Source organism: Ranitomeya imitator, chromosome 6 (genome assembly GCF_032444005.1).
Source record: "Ranitomeya imitator isolate aRanImi1 chromosome 6, aRanImi1.pri, whole genome shotgun sequence".
In the NCBI taxonomy this organism is placed as follows: Eukaryota; Metazoa; Chordata; class Amphibia; order Anura; family Dendrobatidae; genus Ranitomeya; species Ranitomeya imitator.
Window position 1 is genome coordinate 566,958,783 of NC_091287.1, and position 22,265 is coordinate 566,981,047.

Genomic DNA, 22,265 nt, shown 5'->3' on the forward strand with positions numbered 1-22,265 from the left:
GCGGGGGGTAAGGCCCCGGGAGCGGACGGCATTCCAGCTGAGGTTTATAAGACCTTGAAAGAAACTCTGTTGGCCAGGCTGGTGGGGGTGTACAATAGCTCGCTGGAAAGAGGGGAGTTGCCTTTGTCGATGAGAGAGGCTATAGTGGTGGTTATCCCTAAGGCTGATAAAGATCCACTGATGCCAGAATCCTATAGACCAATTTCACTATTGACTGCCGATATTAAGATTTTGGCAAAAGCCTTGGCAAATAGGTTGAGTAGGGTGATAGACAAATTGGTGCACCCTGACCAGTCAGGCTTCATGCCTAACAAGTCAACGGCAATCAACCTGAGAAGGTTGTTCTTAAATTTACAAATCCCTTCAGATAATGCTGGCAAACGGGTTGTGGCATCTTTGGACGCCCACAAAGCCTTTGACTGTGTGGAGTGGAGTTATCTGTGGACAGTGTTGGAACGTTTGGGGTTTGGACCTAGGTTCATCTCATGGGTGCGGCTGCTGTATTCTTCCCCGGTGGCAAAGGTAAGGGTGAATGGCGTCCTCTCTGAGACTTTCTCTTTGTCTAGGGGGACTAGACAGGGCTGTCCTTTGTCCCCACTGCTTTTTGCCCTGGCGGTGGAACCCCTTGCTGCAAAAATTAGAGGTTCCCGGGAGGTGAGGGGATTTATGTACGGGGATTCGGAAGAGAAGGTAGCGTTATACGCAGATGATATTTTGCTCTTCTTGGAGGATTCGGGGGAGTCCCTGACAGGTGCAGAGGCCATTATTGAAGAATTTGGGAGCTACTCTGGCCTGAGAATCAATTGGGAAAAGTCCAATATGATGTTAGTGGATGGGGATTATGAGAATAGTGCTATGAGGGAATCTCATGCAAAGTTGAGGTTGGTGGATAAATTTAAATATTTGGGGATTCAGATTGCGTTGCCTCTGACGAGTTTTGAGGAACTAAATTTGGCGCCACTATTGCGGAAGATACGTATTAAGGTTCAGGCGTGGAAAAAGTTACACTTATCGGTCATTGGTAGAATAAATCTAATAAAGATGATTGTGATGCCGCAACTTCTCTACGTGCTGCACAACTCTTCTATATGGATATCGCAGAATAGATTTCGGAGGATTAGATCTCTATTTGGCGAGCTGATTTGGGGAGGGAAAAGTCCTAGATTTAAACAGGAAATCCTACAAAGACCAAAGACGGAGGGGGGAGTGGCACTGCCCAACCCATGGTTATATTTTTTGGCTTCACAATGTCAGCATTTTAGGGGATGGGGTGTGGAATCGGGTTGGGAGCGGACACCCTGCAGTCTGAGGAAACTGATTGGGTCAAGGGTACTAGTTGAGGGTTTGGAGGGTGGGCATTTCCGAGAGAAGGGGACTAAATTTTGCACTGTTAGGCTCATCCATAAGGTTTGGGACAAAGTTAAAGGAATTAGGGGTGTGAGGGCACTTACTAGGTTTTCGCCCATATGGAATAATTGTCTCTTGCAGGAGTTTAGACAGATGGAGGGATTCCATGTTTGGAAGGGAGCGGGAATTTCTCGGATAAGCCAAGTTTTGCACCAAGGTAGAATTAAGAATTTTGAAACACTACAGGAGGAATTTCAGCTGCCAAGCTCTGAATTGTACCAATACAACCGCATCTCTCATGCATATCGGGCACAATGTAAGAAGGGGCCTATGGAGATCCAGGTGGATCTAATGCTAGATTTTATCCTCATAGGGGAAGGCACGAAGGGGGTGATCTCAGGAATATATGAATTTCTTCTATTTTCCTTTTTAGAGGGGCACCCTATCAGAGCTAGAGCAAAGTGGGAGGCAGACCTGGGGGTGATTGACGGCGATCAGTGGGACTCAATATTGGAATACGTGCCCAGGATCTCGATGAGTGAGCCTGGGAGGCTGTCACAGCTGTTGGTCATTCATAGGGCTTATAGAACTCCGGACATGTTGTATAAAGCTGGTCTAAGACCTAACTCCGAATGCCCTAGGTGCTCGCAGTCCGAGGCGGGTATCCTCCATATGATGTGGCAGTGCCCCAGGCTGTCCTCGTTTTGGATCGTGGTGCTAAATAAAGTGGGACTAACATACAAATGTTCGATACCACGGGATACTTTGGTATGCATATTGGGTTACGTAGAGGAGATTGTAACTGATAACTCGTACAAAACAGTCATTGCAAGATTGCTGTTTATTGCTCGAAAGTTGATCGCTAAGTTTTGGATAAGGGTAGAGCCACCAACGAGAAGAGATTTCATGACACAAGTGGACTATATCGTGGCATTGGAGAAGAGCATTTATTCTAAAAGAAACAAGATGGACCTTTTCAACAAGTTGTGGAACCCTTGGCTCAAGTCGGCGTGATCTGGAGATTGTTTTCTAGTTTTTTGGGTACTCTGCCCCCGTGGGAGCAGTATTGACATGACACCTTCTTGTTCTTGGTTAAGGATAGACGTTTGGGAGGATCGGAGTGGTTCTTCTTGGGTCTCCGGGGATGGGGGGGGGGGGAGGGGAGGGGAGGGAAGCTGGTTTGGGATTAAAAAGTTTATTGAAAATGCAGAACATATGTATGTACTGTTTACAGTAATGTAATCTACTTATATTTTTCTTACTGTTTAATAAAAATATTTGATTAAAAAAAAAAACTTTATCCAGTGTCTGTCTCCCTTCAGCGCTCCTGTGACCGATTTCTACCTTTAACCCTATATCTCCATCTTATCCTTCATTAGAGGTGAGCGAACCTTTCACGGTCCAGTTGGATTCGGATTCACAGAATGGACCACCATTTGCTGAACAGTTTGCCTAACAGTTCGCCGAACGTATCTGAACAACATTAGGTTCAATGGGAGGCAAAAACAAATGCATCATAAGGGATGACAAAAAGCTTCCTAAACAGCTAAAATTTGTAGAAATTTTCAAATGTTACAGCAGCAGTCAGCCATGGGCCAAGCATGAGGCATCAGGCTCTGGCGCAACATTTACAGCTTGGAATTGAAGCTTCAATGAGGACTTGGTGGTGAAGGGAGCGGTGTAAGCCTGCACTCAATTTTTTATTTAAATTCCAGCCACACTCAGATGGCACAAACATCAGTTTCATAAATGGAAGAAAAATGTAAGGAAAGTAACAAAGGTAGTTGACTTAAAGTGAATGCAGGCCTGCCTCTGTCTGGGTCCTACTTAGGCCGGCCTCACACTACCGTGTTTTACGGACGTAAGAGAGGTGCTGAAAATACGGATTGCATACGTACAATGATTCTCTATGCCCCTGCTCCTATCAGCCGTATTTTACTGATCCGTATTATACGGTCTTCTACGGCCGTTGAAAATCTCAGCATGCTGCGTTTGTCTCCGTATTGTGCAAAAAATATGCCAATGAAAGTCTATGGGGGCCAGAAAAATACGGATTACACACGGACCAGCAGTGTGACTTGCAAGAAATACGCAGCGGTGTTGGAGAGAAAAGCCGGCAATTCAGTGCGGTGTACAGTAAAATCACACTGACAGGTTACATTAGAATAGGTAGAATAAATGTCTACACATAGAATAGGTATATATATATTGTCAATGAGATACACATATATATATATTAATATTTAATACAGCGCTTGATAGCTTAAAAGCCGGTAATTCAATTACCGGCTTTTGCTTTCTCCTTCCTAAACCCGACATGATATGAGACATGGTTACATACAGTAAACCATCTCATAATCCCTTTTTTTTTGCATATTCCACACTACTAATGTTAGTAGTGTGTATGTGCAAAATGTGGGCACTCTAGCTATTAAATTAAAGGGTTAAATCGCGAAAAAAAATGGCGTGGGCTCCCGCGCAATTTTCTCCGCCAGAATGGTAAAGCCAGAGACTGAGGGCAGATATTAATAGCCTGGAGAGGGTCCATGGTTATTTAGGACAACATCTGCAAGGAGTTTGTATGTTCTCCCCGTGTTTGTGTGAGTGTACTCTGGGTTCTCGGGTTTTCTTCCACACTCCAAAGACATACTGATAGGGAATTTAGATTGTGAGCCCCATTGGGGACATCGAAGATAATGAGTGCAAAAGCGCTGCGGAATATGTTAGCGCTATATGAATAAAGAGATGATTATTATTATTATTATTATTATTATTATTATGCTGATATGGCAGATGCTGCAAATTACAGTTGTTTTGTTTGAAGGACTTTCAGAAAAAACCTGCTTTACAGAGACATAACGCTCCTTTGGCCTGTTATCTAGCCGAGCTGAGGGACTCTGTGAAACAGTTGACCAAGTTCTCCCTCTGGTCAAACCACTACCTCTTCTTGCCAGTTTTCGTGCTATGGATCCAACATTCTGCACTGCTGTGCTTGCTAAGCATGCCACCGTGCCAGGTTTGATCTGTGGCCTCATCATCGACCATATCGTCTTCCAGTCTGATCCTTCTTCTGAGTTGCAACTGCGCGTCATGATTATCCTCCACCTCATCAGATGTGAATTGACCTGCCCTAACCTGGATTTCTCCTGTCGATGGGTGCTCAAATGTTTAGGCATCACTGCACTCCACCTCCTCATGACCCTCTTTAATGGAGCACGTTGAGAGGCCTGACAAATTACAAGGGAACGTAAACAGTTCCTCAGAGTGGCCAGCGTTGGGGTCATATGGACTCTTGATGAGGGGAGGAAGGAGGATCAGTGGAGGGTTCAGAGTCCTAGCCTCTTGGCTATTGAGTCTGGGCCGTGAGGAAATCAAAACATCCAACACAGCGAAAAAACCATCACGTGTTTCTCAGTGAGAAACACATGATGGTGTCTCCGCAGTGTTGGATGTTTTGATCTCCCCGAGGTCATTCATCCTTATGTTTATAGTCTTTTACTAGGCACTGCTCCTAATAGCCAATTTCCTTCTCCACACTGATTTTGGGCAAATACCCCGAAACAGGTGTCTGTGGATGGATACCATGTTTTGGCATAGGTGGTTTTCCCTTGTGGATTCTGCCCTTCCCGTGGTTGTTCCTTCCCGGTGAAAGACCTGGCTATTTATTGCTTGCGTTGAGAAACACGTGATGGTGTCTCCGCGGCTTTTCTACATGGACCGTGAGGAAGACTTCGTGGTGCTGCTTGTCAACACTGGAACCTTTGTCTGCTATCCAATTCAATAGTGGTGTAGAGCGCAGACTAAATTTTGACAGGAAGCTAGAACAAGATACAGTTACCTTCTGATCTGTCACAAAGCCTGGGCGAGCACCACCACATCCATGTCAACCTTTCTCATATTGAATGCGTTATGAAAAAAAAAAAATGTCCAGGCTTTATTTTTCACTAATACCCTCACAGAGGTGTTATGTACAAATTCCCTGTATCTAGCAATGTGTGGCTATTTTTTCAGATAGATTTATTACACATGGCAACAGCAGATTTGTGAAAATTACAGGTAAATATTGAAATTTACGTTTCTTTGCAGGCTTTGCGCCAGTTGCACAACTGCTAGATAAATGCTATTTATTTAACCAATAGAAAATTTGTATTTTTTTATTTTGCTTTGCTGACACACGGCAACAGCAGACTAATGAAAATTATTGCCTCTGGTAAATAGTCACGTTTGCGTATCTCTGCATGGTTCGCGCCAGTTGCACAACTGCTAGATAAAAATAAATAATAGAATTTTTTGTAAAAAAAATTTTTAGATCGCTTTTATGTAACACACCAACAGCAAAATAATGGAAATGACTGGTAAATAGAGATGTTTTCATACCTCAGCAGGTTTTGCGCTAGTCGCACAACTGCTGGATTTATATTAGTTATTTAAGCAATAGGCGAGGACTATTATTTAGCAATTAGCTTTAAAAAAGGATGTTACTGTATGCTGTCAATGGGGAATATTGTTTATCTGTAAAAAACAAAAAAAAAAAAAAAATTTTTAATATGCTGGTACACAGGAATATTTTGCAGTTCCAGAAAAATTGTTTAATATATGCTTGTACTACCTAATATAATTTGCCTCTAAAAAGAACCAATTCATATATTATGGTAGTGGATGAAACCCTCCCTATCTCTCCCTAATCCCAGAGTCTGTTCCTAATCCTAAACTATACAACACGTTGCAAACTAGCAGAGATCTGCAGCATGCAATTTCAATGATGTGATAACTAGGGTTGAGCGACCTTTACTTTTATAGGATCGGGTCAGGTTTCACGAAACCCGACTTTTCCAAAAAGTCGGGTCGAGTGAAATCGGCCAATCCTATAAAAAAGTCGGGGTCGGGGTCGGGGTCGGCCAATGCAGTGCTTTGGGTTTCCAATGGTTCCCAGGGTCTGAAGGAGCGGAAACTCTCCTTCAGACCCTGGGATCCATATTTAAGTGTAAAATAAAGAATTAAAATAAAAAATATCGCTATACTTACCCTCTGACGCTCCCTGGTACTAACCGGGAACCTTCCTTCCTTCGAATCAGCGCTTCCAGGACCTTGCGGTGACGTCGCGGTGACGTCGCGGCTTGTGATTGGTCGCGCGGCCGCCCATGTGACCGCTCGCGCGACCAATCACAAGCCGCGACGTCACCGCGATGTCACACAAGGTCCTGCAAGCGCTGATTCTTAGGAAGGAAGGCTGCCGGAAAGAAGCAGGGCGCGTCCGAGGGTGAGTATATTCCTATTAGGTACTCACCCTCGGACGCGCCCTGCTTCTTTCCGGCAGCCTTGCTTCCTAAGAATCAGCGCTTGCAGGACCTTGCGTGATGTCGCGGTGACGTCGCGGCTTGTGATTGGTCGCGCGAGCGGTCACATGGGCGGCCGCGCCACCAATCACAAGCCGCGACGTCACCGCTACATCACCGCGAGGTCCTGGAAGCGCTGATTCGAAGGAAGGAAGGTTCCAGGTTAGTACCAAGGCGCGTCCGAGGGTAAGTATAGCGAATTTTTTATTTTAATTCTTTATTTTACATTAAATATGGATTCCGATACCGATTTCCGATATTGCAAACATATCGGAAATCGGGATCGGAATTACGATACCAGATTCAGAAGATCGCCAACTTCATGGCCAACCCCACACAGGGGTCGGGTCCGGTTTCATGAAACCCGACTTTGCCAAAAGTCGGCGACTTCTGAAAGTGGGCCGACCCGTTTCGCTCAACCCTAGTGATAACACTCAGGTGCCGGCCTTTCACTCTACCTCACATTATTTCTCTCCCTATGCTTTCTGCAAGTAACAAATAACTAATCTTCACCCTCATGAGCTCTAAAAAGAGCTTTTCTGAATCACAAACTCTCCCTATAAATTTTCACTCTCCCTATGCTCACACTACGCTGTTTCTGGCTGCAATGTGTGCAAGATGGCATCTATTAAATATCCTCTATGACGCTGTAATGCCAGACAATAACAGTAATGCCACACCAAAGATGGCGCCGGCATTACTGTGATTGGCAAGCCAGCCGGCATGTTGATTGGCTGCAAATAAGGTGCCAAACCTACAGGGTGGGTCACTCAAATATACTGCGGCGAATATCGAATTATTCGCCGAGTAATAAATCCCGAATAACGTACTATTTGTGCGAGTAATGAATAGTGCTGAATGTATTCACTCAACACCAGTGGCCACAACTATGGGCCAAGGGCTGGCTGCAGTGCTGAGAGAGGGCGGAGTATGGAGAACAGGCCAACTGCTGGACTGTGCGTGAGGTGCAGGAGGAGACGTTATGGTGGATTGTGAAATATGTGTTGTGCTAGGTGACACAAAAGCAGAAGAAATGTCTACTTCCGTAACAGCTGACCATCTCTCACTCAACTCTACTGTAGTGGATAAACAATTATAATTTCTTAGGCTGGAGATCTAAGTATAAAGACTTGGAATGGTGACCGATGAGAAAGCAGCAGATGTGGTTGATGGGATGGTTGGTGGTTGGCAAGGCCCAATAGTCTGCATTTTAGTGCATTGAGATTCCCACACTTATTGTTTGCCTCTACTTAGTTTCTTTTTTGCAAATTTGACAGCTAAGTATTGGGTTGTCCTTTGCAGTCTCAAAAAAGCCCAGGCTAGGCAATCCTTGCTGCCCCTGCGGACTGCACACTCATGAACGATGCTGGCCACAGCCAGAGTTGGAGTTGAGTCTTTGTGGGAAACCTCAACGTAACCTCCTTATCCTCCTCTGCTGAGCTACTTAGCTGTGTACCTCTTGGTTGACACCAAGTGGGATCTATAAACTCATTGTCATCCTCTCTGTTCTCAAACTCCTCACCCTGAAAGCCACCCTTCTTTTTCTGCCCTGGCATCTCAGTACAGTACAGTTCTCACTACTGTTGTACTGCTGTTGTTCTGTCCTAATGGCACTGGATGGCTGGGCTCCAACTTCGAATGTTGCGTGAACACTGCTTCTATCCTGAGTTCTGTAGCCCGTCCAGATGGTTTGGGCACCTTGGCCCAACTGAATCTTAGAGGAAGTCATTCCTCCGTTAACTGCAGCTGACCCCTCCTATTGTTAACTATCCTAAACTCCTAGCTATATTACGTACCCAATAATACCCCCATCTAGTGGCCAAAAAATAGGCACTAAGCTTTCCCTATAACCAACATAGAAGTGTATATATACAGTAGCAAAATAACACAGAAATTACATAATTCAACATAAGGGAACGAGTGCAGGGCCAAAGAAATGGTACCGTCTTAAATCCCGTTACATCTATTTACTGCCAAGTTCACTTTCATCACCAGCACTAGTGCAGTAGAGACCTCTCTACATTGTGACACTGAACAAATGCGGCCAGCAAAAGAAGATGTCCACCTTTTATATGGACATGTCACTTTGGCAGCCAATCACAGAAGATCTTGTGTCATGACATTGTGGATGGTTTGTGCGCACCTAAGGTTAAGTGAAGGAAAAAAAAAAAGGAGTGCATCACTCCTGTAATCTTTACACATGCTCTTCCAACCTCTCCACACTCCCTCCCCTCAACAAACACATTGCCCCCAGACCTCCACTTATCATACAGCACCACTATCATACCCAAAGTAATAGAAAAAGCATTGGCGGAAATGCGATGATTTACTGAACTGTGAACGACTTTTGAAGACTAAGTAAAAATGCTTATGAAAGTGAACACGAATCCGAATGTGCTACGTTCCTGCCGAATTTGAGATTGGTGAACGTTTTCTGACCACATTTGCTCATCACTATCTATCCTGATCATTCTCCTAGTTCTGACCCTCTTCCCTTCTTCTCACTATCTCCATCGTACCCTTCATCCTTCCTCATAGTTCACACTGCTGACACTAACATCTATTCTGGGCACCATGACTTGGGAATCTGACCAAGGAAGTACAAGCACTCTATCGTTACTCCATTACTAAAGAAACCCGCCCTCGACCAATCCTGCACAAAACTACAGACCGGTCTCCAATCTCCCCTTCATCTCTAAACTCTTGGAGTGCCTAGTCTACTCCCGACTTACCCGTTACCTCTCCATTCATTCCCTCCTAGACCCTTCACAGTCCGGTTTCCGCCCCCTACACTCGACAGAAACTGCACTCATCAAAGTGACCAATGACCTTCTGACAGCAAAACGTAACGGTGACCACTCTCTGCTCATTTTTCTCAATCTTTCTGCAGCTTTCGACATGTTGACCACCCTCTCCTACTCTCTAGGCTCCAGTCACTAGGCATTAAGGACACTGCTCTCTCCTGGTTCTCCTCCTATCTTTCTGACCGCTCCTTCAGTGTCCTGTTCTCTGGCTCCACTTCATCTCCTCTTCCTCTCGCTGTCGGGGTACCTCAGGGCTCAGTCCTTGGCCCCCTTCTCTTCTCCCTCTACACGGCCCCAATTGGACAGACCATCAGCAGATTTGGCTTTCAGTACCATCTTTATGCAGATGACACACAACTATACACGTCATCCCCTGACCTTACCCCCGCTGTACTACAGAACACCACTGACTGTCTGTCCGCAGTCTCCAACATCATGTCCGCTCTCTATCTGAAACTCAACCTCTCCAAAACTGAACTTCTGCTCCCGCCATCTACTAACCTCCCTAAATCTGACATTTCCCTCTCCGTGGGTGGCACCATAATAACACCCCGGCAGCAGGCGCGCTGTCTGGGTGTTATGTTTGACTCCGATCTCTCCTTCACCTCCCATATACAATCTCTTGCCCGCTCGTGCCGCTTACACCTAAAGAACATCTCTAGAATCCGCCCTTTTCTTACCATGGAAACAAGAAAAACCCTCACGGTCGCCCTGATCCACTCCCCCCTGGACTACTGTAACGCTCTATTAATTGGCCTCCCCCTCACGTGACTTTCCCCTCTCCAGTCCATCCTTAATGCAGCAGCCAGGGTCGTCCATCTGGCTAATCGTTACACAGACGCGTCTGCTCTTCGCCAGTCGTTACACTGGCTGCCCATTCATTACAGGTGTCACGATATGGTATGAAATATCATAAGTAGTTCTCTAGCCTGTGTGGGCTAAGCCCCCCTTCTTGGAGTAACAGTTTGTAGCTGCAAATTCCTGGCTTTCCTTCTCAGAGAGTGTGGGGGTTAGAAGTTTTATGGCCGAACGGAATTTACGACTGGCATTTCCTGTGTAAGCTCTTGTCCAGCTAGAACAGGAAAAATGGCTCCAAAAATTCATGAAAGAGTCTTTGTTTAGTTTTTGTTAGATATTAGGCAAACGATTTAAGCTAGAAATACGAAAATATATATTTTTATTCTCACTCGGTGTATCTACACAACCCGCGAAACACGAGTTTCTAACTCCATCTGGTAAAGAAGTAGGGTTTTCTCTGTAACTATGTATCCCAGATAGGACATATTTGATCTCATTAGAATGCTCACGTTAATCCGAGATGAATTATGGGTTTGGTATGACTCTGTCATGTTTTGTAGTGAAGTTATAGAAATTAGAGAGAATAGTTTAAAGTTTAGGCAGAATGTAGAGAGAGGAGGGTCTGGATAAGCCAGCCTTTCTGTGATGTCACAGCCTTAATGTTTTAAGTGTCTGGCAGGCTCTGAGGAGTCACTTTTTGCTGATTTCTCCTTCTGGACTGCTTTGTCCTATTGTCCTGGAAGAGCTGGTACATCCCATGGACTGGGATGTATGGAAACTGCACTAGCCTGGATGCCTGCAATGCTTTTAATATGTGAGTGTTATCTTTTCTCATTTATTCCCTTTATGTTATAATTACCCTTGTACATATTTGCAATTGTCTCATGTATAACATCTTTATAAACTATTTTTGATAACGCACTGCCTAGTTATTTTGAATGGGATATACTATTATATATTAGTTCGTTCTCCTGCTCTAAACTGTACCCTAAGTCTCTTGAAGGGAAAATTCGCTACTGTTACTGTTGAGTTGGGTTAGCTTCAGACCCGTTTAATCGAAGCTGGTGGCAGCGAAAGTGTGCTGACGGTTGGATTATGCTGAAGCAACTGCGGGTTTGATAATTATTGTTCCTGCCTGTGTGGGAGTAGTTATCGCGTCGCTGCAGCGTGCCCAATAGCCAGTACATAGCAGGCAGCCTTTCTGGCGACTAATTACCCAGGGTGCAGTACCTAATCTGACCTGAGAGTAGGGGGGGCACCAGAGAGCTGCAAGTGTTAAGTGGAACTGTAAGCGGGATATACATAAATCCCTGCAGTTCGTGGTATATAGAAAAGCAGTGGGATACCTAGAATAAGCCCCTGCTGTAAACTAAGAGGTCAATAGCCTTGTGTGTGGTTTTTCATCACATTGTTAGCAGTGGAGGGATAACTAAGATAAGCCCCCCTGCACATGTGATAGCCGTCTGTTGGCCTAAAGTCACCCTGATCCGTGACGTAGGGGTGACGGTCACGGTGTGAATCCTGACCCAGTGGTGACAGCGGTCAGGGGAATCGTGACAATTGGTGGCAAGGCGGTGGGATATCTTAGAGCATTAGTGATTTGGTTTGAGTAATCATTCCTCTCACTAAAAACTTGCAGAAAGTTCTTGCGAGGACTCTGCGCAAATAAGTTTGGAGAACGAACTCAGTGCTTTTTAGTTGTGAGACAATTGCGTACTGGTAATTATCCCTTCCCTTTCTCTTCGTTTTTCTATCCTATCTTTTATTTGGCAACCATGGTTGTGCTGGGAGAAACCTTTTATGAACAGCAGACCAGAGACACCCTTGTTGCCTTATGCAAGTCACAGCACATTGACTTTGCAAGCAAAAACAAAGCCCAACTGGTCGCAGATCTGGTGCAATGGGAAGCCGCTCGAGACCAATCTCAGAGCTCAGAGGCCGCAGAAGCCAGCACCAGCGAACATGAGGCTGCAGCAGAGGTCCAACCACTGAATACGGGCCCTACTGGCAACCAGGGGGGCGCAGACCTCCTCCTGCAGCTGGCTCTGCAACAATGCTCCGCAGATGACCTAGAGAGACGTCTGCAGCTGATCCAGCAATACCAGGAGCGAGCTGAGAGAGAGGCCCAGGCCCAGCGAGCCGAGAGAGAGGCCCAGCGAGCCGAGCGAGAGGCCCAAGCGGAGCGGGAGTACCAGCTGCAGATGGCCCGACTGCAAATGCAGGGGTCGTCCCAGTCCAGCCGTGAGCCCAGTAGCGCTCAGATGCCTAAGCCCCGGCCCGATCACTTCCCTGTTATGGAGAAGGACGGAGACTTGGACACTTTTCTGCGGGCCTTTGAGAAAGCCTGCAGGCAGTACCAGCTGCCTACAGATGAATGGGCCCGATACCTGACACCAGGGCTGAGAGGTAAAGCTCTGGAGGCGTTTGCTGCCCTCCCTCAAGAACAAGATGGTGACTATGAGGCCATCAAAAAGGCTCTGATAGCCAAGTACCAGCTTACACCCGAGGTGTACCGTAGAAAGTTCCGGACCCTCCAACGTGGCCCACACGACAGTTACAGTGATGTGGTGCATGGACTGGGGACCCACTTTGACCAGTGGACCCAAGGACTGTCAGTGACCACCTTTGCGCAGCTGCGAGACCTGATGATCAAAGACCAGTTCTTTCATCTTTGCCCAGCTGAGGTGCGACAGTTCGTGATGGACAGAGAACCCAAAGACGTGACGAAAGCAGCGCAGATTGCCGATGCCTATGAGGCCAACCGTGGATCGGAAGTGCGGAAGCCAGTCACCACCAGCTGGAGAGGGGGTAAGCCTGCAACCAACGCCAGTACCCCTGCCAGCCAGCACACCCGAGGTCCTGGCCCTGTGGCCAACAGCACCAGACCTACCACCGAACCTCGCACGTGTCACACCTGCAAGCGGCCTGGGCATATCAGTACCTTCTGTCCAGACAGGCCGAAGAACCCCCCAGCCAAGGCCCCAGGGCCTAATGCAGCAGTTCTTTTGGTGGGTGGTGTGGTTGGGAGGGTGTGTGACAACGTGCAGCCCGTCACTGTGGGAGGCCATGTTGCTACAGGCCTCAAGGACACCGGGGCTGAACGAACCCTCATCCGACCCGAACTGGCGGCCCCTGAAGAAATCATTCCGGGGAAAACCCTAACTGTCACTGGGATTGGGGGCATCAGCTGTCCCTTACCGATGGCCCGGGTTTTTATTGATTGGGGTGCTGGGAGCGGGGTGAAGGAAGTGGGGCTGTCTGATAATTTGCCCACTGATGTTTTGTTGGGGACTGATTTGGGGAGGATGTTTGCATACTACGTTCCTGACACCCCTCCCCAATCTACTAATAAGGGTAACGTTAACCCTGATGATGATGATGATGATGATGATGGGAAATCGCATGTGTTACCTGACCATGCTTTACCTTGTAATGATGCATCTATTAACCATTTTTTCCCTAGGATTGATGGCAAAAATGTTGTACCTGTGCCAACTGAACCTGATAATGATTTTTCTGTGAAGGTTAATGTGTCCATAGGTACAGGCGTGCCCAGCCCCGTCGCTCTGCGGAGTGAGACGGCTGAGGAACCCCTAGCAGGGGCAAGTGTCGGTGCTACAGGAGATGGGGAGAAGCATGGGAACCGTGAGAAAGGTGATGCCATGAAATTGACCAGTGCCACCGAGGAAGGTAACTGGCCCATAAGTAGCACTGCCCCTGGAGTGTTGGGGGTGGATGGGGAGGTAGAGCCCATAGCAGCATCGGCTGATGGGCCTGTAGAAATCCCCGGGGAGACAGCCTACGTAGCTGCTGTCACCCGCAGTCAGAGTGCCCGGAACGCAGATAACTGTCGGCCTTCCGGACCCTCCTCAGTCATTACTGTGACTGAACCAGAGGTGGACCCAGAGCAGGTCCAAGAGGGTTCCCGTGGGGAAGGGACCCTGACATCGCTTCTGGCTTCCCCTAGCCAGGAGTTTCAGGCCGCTCTGCACACAGATGCGAGCCTAGAGAGTTTGAGACAACTTGCCGGGACGCACTTCTCCGAGACTGATAAGGAGAAGGTGTTCTGGGAACAAGGTAGGTTGTACCGGGAGACAGTACCCGGAGAATCACAAAAGGAGTGGTTGAGGGAAAGACAGCTGGTCGTCCCGCAGCAATTCCGGGGTGAGTTGTTGCGGATTGCCCATGAGATCCCGCTAGCTGGACACTTGGGGATCAGCAAAACTAAGGCCCGGCTGTCTCAACACTTCTATTGGCCTAAGATGGGGACAGATGTGTCAAACTACTGCCGCTCCTGTATCACTTGTCAAAGAGTGGGGAAGGCGGGACCTGCTATTAAGGCTCCCCTGATCCCTTTGCCAGTGATAGAGGAGCCTTTCCAGAGGATCGCGGTGGACATTGTGGGCCCGCTGGCCGTCCCCAGCAGCTCTGGAAAGCAATACATCCTTACTGTGGTAGACTATGCTACCCGGTACCCAGAGGCAGTAGCTCTGTCGTCAACTAGGGCAGATAAGGTGGCGGATGCCCTGTTGGCCATCTTTTCACGTGTAGGATTTCCCAGGGAAATGCTTACTGATCAAGGGACCCAATTTATGTCTCGCCTAATGGAGGCTCTCTGTAAGAGAATGCAGGTGAAGCACCTGGTATCGAGTGCGTATCACCCACAGACCAATGGCTTGTGTGAACGCTTCAATGGTACCCTCAAACAGATGCTACGCATGCTGGTTGAGACTCAAGGGCGCGACTGGGAGCGGTACCTCCCACACCTGCTGTTCGCTTACCGAGAGGTTCCGCAGGCCTCGACGGGGTTCTCACCCTTCGAGCTCCTGTACGGCAGGCGAGTCCGGGGACCCCTTGGGTTGGTAAGAGAATTCTGGGAAGAGGAGCCGAACCCTTCTGAAGTGTCCATAGTGGAGTATGTCATGCGCTTCCGTGACAAGATGCAGACCTTGACGCAGTTGGTGCATGACAACATGACGCAGGCTCAGGCTGATCAGAAGCACTGGTACGACCAGAACGCCCGGGAGCGGACCTACCACGTGGGTCAAAAGGTGTGGGTGCTGGTCCCTGTACCAACGGATATGCTTCAGGCAGCCTGGGAGGGCCCGTACGTCGTCCACCAACAGCTCAACCCGGTCACGTACGTGGTCACGCTTGACCACGCTCGGGGTAGGCGAAAGGCCTTTCACGTCAACATGATGAAGGCTCATCATGAACGTGAACCTTTCGTCCTACCGGTCTGCAGCTTACCCGAAGACGGGGAGGAAGACACCCTCCTGGACTTGCTGGCCCAAGCCAAGGCCAATGGGTCCATCGAGGATGTGGAGGTAAGCGCCTTGTTAACTGAACCCCAGCGGGTGCAGTTGCAAACCACACTGGAACCCTTCCGGGTCGTATTCTCCAACCGACCTGGGAGGACTGAGTTAGCAGTCCACGAGGTGGACACCAGGAATCACGCCCCACTACGGCGAACACCCTATCGAATCTCTGACCAGGTGCAGCAGACTATGCGCCAAGAGATCGATGAGATGTTACAGCTGGGGGTGATTCGACGGTCAAAGAGCGCGTGGGCATCACCTGTAGTTCTCGTGCCAAAGAAGGACCGGACCACCCGGTTCTGCGTGGACTACAGGGGGCTCAACGCCATCACAGCCTCGGATGCGCACCCAATGCCGCGCATGGAGGAGCTGCTTGAGCAGTTAGCTGGCGCAGATTACCTAACAATAATGGATCTGAGTCGAGGATACTGGCAGATTCCCCTGAGCCCCGAGGCGCAGGAAAAGTCCGCCTTTATCACACCCTTTGGACTGTACGAGTCCACGGTCATGCCCTTCGGCATGAAGAATGCCCCTGCCACTTTCCAGCGGATGGTCAACCTCCTGCTTCAGGGACTGGAGACGTACGCCGTGGCGTACTTGGATGACATTGCCATCTTCAGTCCCTCCTGGAAGGAACACCTGCAGCATCTCGAGGAGGTGCTCAGGCGAATTCACCAAGCAGGACTGACTATCAAGCCGGGAAAGTGTCAGATGGGCATGAGGGAGGTTCACTACCTGGGGCACCGGGTAGGCGGGAACACCCTGAAGCCAGAGCCTGACAAAGTGGGAGTGATCGTGAACTGGCCCACTCCCATGACCAAGAAACAGGTGATGTCCTTCTTGGGCACTGCAGGGTACTATAGGCGCTTCGTAAAGCACTATAGTAGCCTGGCAAAACCTTTGACGGACCTCACCAGGAAGAAGCTACCTCACATTGTCAACTGGACAGATGGCTGTGAGGGGGCCTTCCAGGCGTTGAAAACCGCACTGTGCAACGCCCCGGTGTTGAAAGCAGTCGACAGCAGTCGACCGTTCTTGGTGCAGACCGACGCCAGCGAGTTTGGCCTTGGTGCTGTGCTCAGCCAGGTTGACTCGGAGGACCAAGAGCACCCCGTGTTATACCTGAGCCGGAAACTTTTGCCGAGGGAAGTGGCCTACTCCACAATCGAGAAGGAGTGCCTGGCCATAGTCTGGGCCCTGCAGCGCTTGCAGCCCTACTTGTATGGTCACACTTTCACTGTGGTGACCGACCACAACCCTCTGCGCTGGCTAAACGCCATGTGTGGAACCAACGGCAGGTTGCTACGCTGGAGCCTTGCCCTTCAGCAGTTTGACTTCACCACTGAACACAAAACGGGCAGGGAGCATGGGAATGCAGATGGACTCTCCCGCCAGGGTGAACCTACTGAGGTGCCCATGGAGGCATACCGTCGGGTTCTACCTCCCTAGCGCACACCAAAAGGGGGAGGTGTCACGATATGGTATGAAATATCATAAGTAGTTCTCTAGCCTGTGTGGGCTAAGCCCCCCTTCTTGGAGTAACAGTTTGTAGCTGCAAATTCCTGGCTTTCCTTCTCAGAGAGTGTGGGGGTTAGAAGTTTTATGGCCGAACGGAATTTACGACTGGCATTTCCTGTGTAAGCTCTTGTCCAGCTAGAACAGGAAAAATGGCTCCAAAAATTCATGAAAGAGTCTTTGTTTAGTTTTTGTTAGATATTAGGCAAACGATTTAAGCTAGAAATACGAAAATATATATTTTTATTCTCACTCGGTGTATCTACACAACCCGCGAAACACGAGTTTCTAACTCCATCTGGTAAAGAAGTAGGGTTTTCTCTGTAAATAGGTATCCCAGATAGGACATATTTGATCTCATTAGAATGCTCACGTTAATCCGAGATGAATTATGGGTTTGGTATGACTCTGTCATGTTTTGTAGTGAAGTTATAGAAATTAGAGAGAATAGTTTAAAGTTTAGGCAGAATGTAGAGAGAGGAGGGTCTGGATAAGCCAGCCTTTCTGTGATGTCACAGCCTTAATGTTTTAAGTGTCTGGCAGGCTCTGAGGAGTCACTTTTTGCTGATTTCTCCTTCTGGACTGCTTTGTCCTATTGTCCTGGAAGAGCTGGTACATCCCATGGACTGGGATGTATGGAAACTGCACTAGCCTGGATGCCTGCAATGCTTTTAATATGTGAGTGTTATCTTTTCTCATTTATTCCCTTTATGTTATAATTACCCTTGTACATATTTGCAATTGTCTCATGTATAACATCTTTATAAACTATTTTTGATAACGCACTGCCTAGTTATTTTGAATGGGATATACTATTATATATTAGTTCGTTCTCCTGCTCTAAACTGTACCCTAAGTCTCTTGAAGGGAAAATTCGCTACTGTTACTGTTGAGTTGGGTTAGCTTCGGACCCGTTTAATCGAAGCTGGTGGCAGCGAAAGTGTGCTGACGGTTGGATTATGCTGAAGCAACTGCGGGTTTGATAATTATTGTTCCTGCCTGTGTGGGAGTAGTTATCGCGTCGCTGCAGAGTGCCCAATAGCCAGTACATAGCAGGCAGCCTTTCTGGCGACTAATTACCCAGGGTGCAGTACCTAATCTGACCTGAGAGTAAGGGGGGCGCCAGAGAGCTGCAAGTGTTAAGTGGAACTGTAAGCGGGATATACATAAATCCCTGCAGTTCGTGGTATATAGAAAAGCAGTGGGATACCTAGAATAAGCCCCTGCTGTAAACTAAGAGGTCAATAGCCCTGTGTGTGGTTTTTCATCACATTGTTAGCAGTGGAGGGATAACTAAGATAAGCCCCCCTGCACATGTGATAGCCGTCTGTTGGCCTAAAGTCACCCTGATCCGTGACGTAGGGGTGACGGTCACGGTGTGAATCCTGACCCAGTGGTGACAGCGGTCAGGGGAATCGTGACAACAGGATACAATTCAAAGTACTTGTTCTCACCCACAAAGCCCTCCACAGTGTGGCCCCCCATACATCTCCTCCCTCATTTCTGTCTATCAGCCTAACAGACCACTGCGCTCTGCAAATGACTTTCGATTAACCTCTGCACTAATCCGTACCTCCCACTCCCGACTCCAAGACTTCTCCCGTGCTGCGCCAATCCTCTGGAATGCTCTACCCCAAGATATTAGGACCATCCACAACTTGCATAGTTTTAGGCGCTCCCTCAAAACACATTTGTTCAGAGCGGCCTATCACGTTCCCTAATCAGTCATTTCATGTTTGTGTGTGTGTGTAGCCCATTCAGTATCTCCATCTATCCCCCACCCCCTGAAGATGGCCGGACCATCATTGTAAATACATCATTGTAAATACTCACCTGTACTTTGTATGTCCCCCACCTCATTGTGGATTGTAAGCTCTCACGAGCAGGGACCACTTATTGGGCTACTTATGACTGTTGTGTTTAAAACTGTTAAACTGTAAAGCGCTGCGGAATATGTTGGCGCTATATAAATAAAGATTATTATTATTACTACTACTACATGTCTCCTTCCAGGAATGAAGGTGATCAAACAGAGATCCCCTTCAAATCTATCTGGACAGAATTAAACTGACTGGGGCATAAAAGATCCACTTTTCAGTAAGATCCATGTCTGACCCACAAAAGACCATTATAGAACTGAGGTATAATTCACATGTGAGCCATGTAATATGTTTGATCCTCTACACACCGATCTGCAGACACATCTATATATATTTCTTTAGCCTCTATCCTTCCCGTCTGAGCACAGTACTGACCTGTGTCTTCTGGAACCTTTGCTCAGGTGAACTGAACCAGCGCAATGAGTCCGGCACAAGTGATATGTTACATGGAGTTCATGATTAACCACCTCTGTACACAGAGCTCAATAGTCCAGACTCCATGGGGTGATTGAGTGGCAGCCTATTCTATATACTGGTCGCAACAGAATTATTAGTCTTATTTACTAAATCTGATAGATAGATAGATAGATAGATAGATAGATAGATAGATAGATAGATAGATAGATAGATAGATAGATAGATAGATAGAACCTGGATGTAACATAGTAACATAGTAACATAGTTAGTAAGGCCGAAAAAAGACATTTGTCCATCCAGTTCAGCCTATATTCCATCATAATAAATCTCCAGATATCATAATAAATCCCCAGATCCCCAGATGTGCCGCGAACTTCTGAAAGTAAAGTTCTGTGTTCTGAGTTACTACTGGACTGTGTCTCTGTTATTACATAAATGGCCAAAGGTGACACTGGATAACTAAGGAAGAACCGTGACGGCGGCGCAGTGTACGGAGAGACGAGTAAGCTGAAAGTGAAATGTGATTTATATATAAAAGGGAGGTCAGGGCACGCAAAGCCTGTGTGAATGTACAATTGTCATAGTCATGAAAACACAGAAATATCTTTAAATGAGAAGGTGTGTCCAAACTTTTGGTCTGTACTGTATATGAAGGGGTAGGTGTAAGGATCTGTGCAAGTTTGACAAGGTCTTGGGTTTCGTGAGTTTTTCCACAAGGTTACAAAATAGATCTGGGAAGGAAAACAAGATAACTGACCACAGGATCATTGGTGCATGTGAGGGGCAGAGGCCAGCCCCCCAGGCATATCCCACCACAGGAAGAGAATGCCCAAAATACTGCAGGCTATGATAGAAAGGTGTCAGGACACGCAGAGCTTCACAGCTATGATAGAAAGGGATCAGGAGGTGCAGAGCATCGCAGCTATGATAGAAAGGTGTCAGGACACGCAGAGCTTCACAGCTATGATAGAAAGGAGTCAGGACACGCAGAGCTTCACAGCTATGATAGAAAGAGGTCAGGAGATGCAGAGCTTCACAGCTATGATCTGCATCTGCAGACCGGACATAACTGCAAGAGAAGTATGCTGCCTTCCAGGTGCGATGATCAAGGATGTGACCGATAGGATACCAAAGCTCTTCAGCTCCAAGGACATCCACCCATTTCTTCTGATACATGTTGGCACCAATGACACGGCAAGGAAGGACCTACCGACAATCTGCAAGGACTTTGAAGAGTTGGGGAAGAAAGTAAAGGAACTGGATGCACAGGTAGTTTTTTCTTCTATCCTTCCAGTAGATGGGCATGGCACCAGGAGATGGAACAGGATCCTTGATGCAAACAACTGGCTAAGACGATGGTGCAGACAACAAGGATTTGGATTCCTGGACCACGGTGTGAATTACTGGTATGATGGACTCCTCGCCAGAGACGGACTACACCTCAACAAACCTGGGAAACACACATTCGCCAGAAGACTCGCTACACTCATCAGGAGGGCGTTAAACTAGAAGAAGAGGGGACGGGAAGAAAAACATTAGACTCGAACAAAGACGACCCAGGAAAACATACTCAGAAGGGAGGTAAGAACATTTCTAAAACAATCCACAGTGAGGAGATTGGAACAAAACAAAATCCTCTAAACTGCATGCTCGCAAACGCCAGAAGCCTGACAAACAAGATGGAAGAACTAGAAGCAGAAATATCTACAGGTAACTTTGACATAGTGGGAATAACCGAGACATGGTTAGATGAAAGCTATGACTGGGCAGTTAACTTACAGGGTTACAGTCTGTTTAGAAAGGATCGTAAAAATCGGAGAGGAGGAGGGGTTTGTCTCTATGTAAAGTCTTGTCTAAAGTCCACTTTAAGGGAGGATATTAGCGAAGGGAATGAGGATGTCGAGTCCATATGGGTTGAAATTCATGGAGGGAAAAATGGTAACAAAATTCTCATTGGGGTCTGTTACAAACCCCCAAATATAACAGAAAGCATGGAAAGTCTACTTCTAAAGCAGATAGATGAAGCTGCAACCCATAATGAGGTCCTGGTTATGGGGGACTTTAACTACCCGGATATTAACTGGGAAACAGAAACCTGTGAAACCCATAAAGGCAACAGGTTTCTGCTAATAACCAAGAAAAATTATCTTTCACAATTGGTGCAGAATCCAACCAGAGGAGCAGCACTTTTAGACCTAATACTATCTAATAGACCTGACAGAATAACAAATCTGCAGGTGGTTGGGCATTTAGGAAATAGCGACCACAATATTGTGCAGTTTCACCTGTCTTTCACTAGGGGGACTTGTCAGGGAGTCACAAAAACATTGAACTTTAGGAAGGCAAAGTTTGAACAGCTTAGAGATGCCCTTAATCTGGTAGACTGGGACAATATCCTCAGAAATGAGAATACAGATAATAAATGGGAAATGTTTAAGAACATCCTAAATAGGCAGTGTAAGCGGTTTATACCTTGTGGGAATAAAAGGACTAGAAATAGGAAAAACCCAATGTGGCTAAACAAAGAAGTAAGACAGGCAATTAACAGTAAAAAAGAAAGCATTTGCACTACTAAAGCAGGATGGCACCATTGAAGCTCTAAAAAACTATAGGGAGAAAAATACTTTATCTAAAAAACTAATTAAAGCTGCCAAAAAGGAAACAGAGAAGCACATTGCTAAGGAGAGTAAAACTAATCCCAAACTGTTCTTCAACTATATCAATAGTAAAAGAATAAAAACTGAAAATGTAGGCCCCTTAAAAAATAGTGAGGAAAGAATGGTTGTAGATGACGAGGAAAAAGCTAACATATTAAACACCTTCTTCTCCACGGTATTCACGGTGGAAAAT

At 47.0% G+C, this 22,265-nt stretch overlaps 2 protein-coding genes across 2 annotated transcripts in view; one reads left to right on the top strand and one right to left on the bottom strand.

The window, feature by feature from the left end:
- The window catches only part of LOC138643220 (cytochrome P450 2C20-like), a 253,161-nt gene extending 233,736 nt beyond the window's left edge, over positions 1-19,425 (bottom strand). The window contains exon 1 of the mRNA XM_069732081.1: positions 19,374-19,425. The gene's annotated coding sequence lies outside the window, so the exon portion shown is untranslated. The remainder of the gene's footprint in view (positions 1-19,373) is intronic.
- The window catches only part of LOC138643509 (uncharacterized), a 1,192,186-nt gene continuing 1,187,599 nt past the window's right edge, over positions 17,679-22,265 (top strand). The window contains exon 1 of the mRNA XM_069732408.1: positions 17,679-17,796. Coding sequence (XP_069588509.1) covers positions 17,750-17,796 — 47 coding nt within the window. The 5' untranslated portion in view covers positions 17,679-17,749. The remainder of the gene's footprint in view (positions 17,797-22,265) is intronic.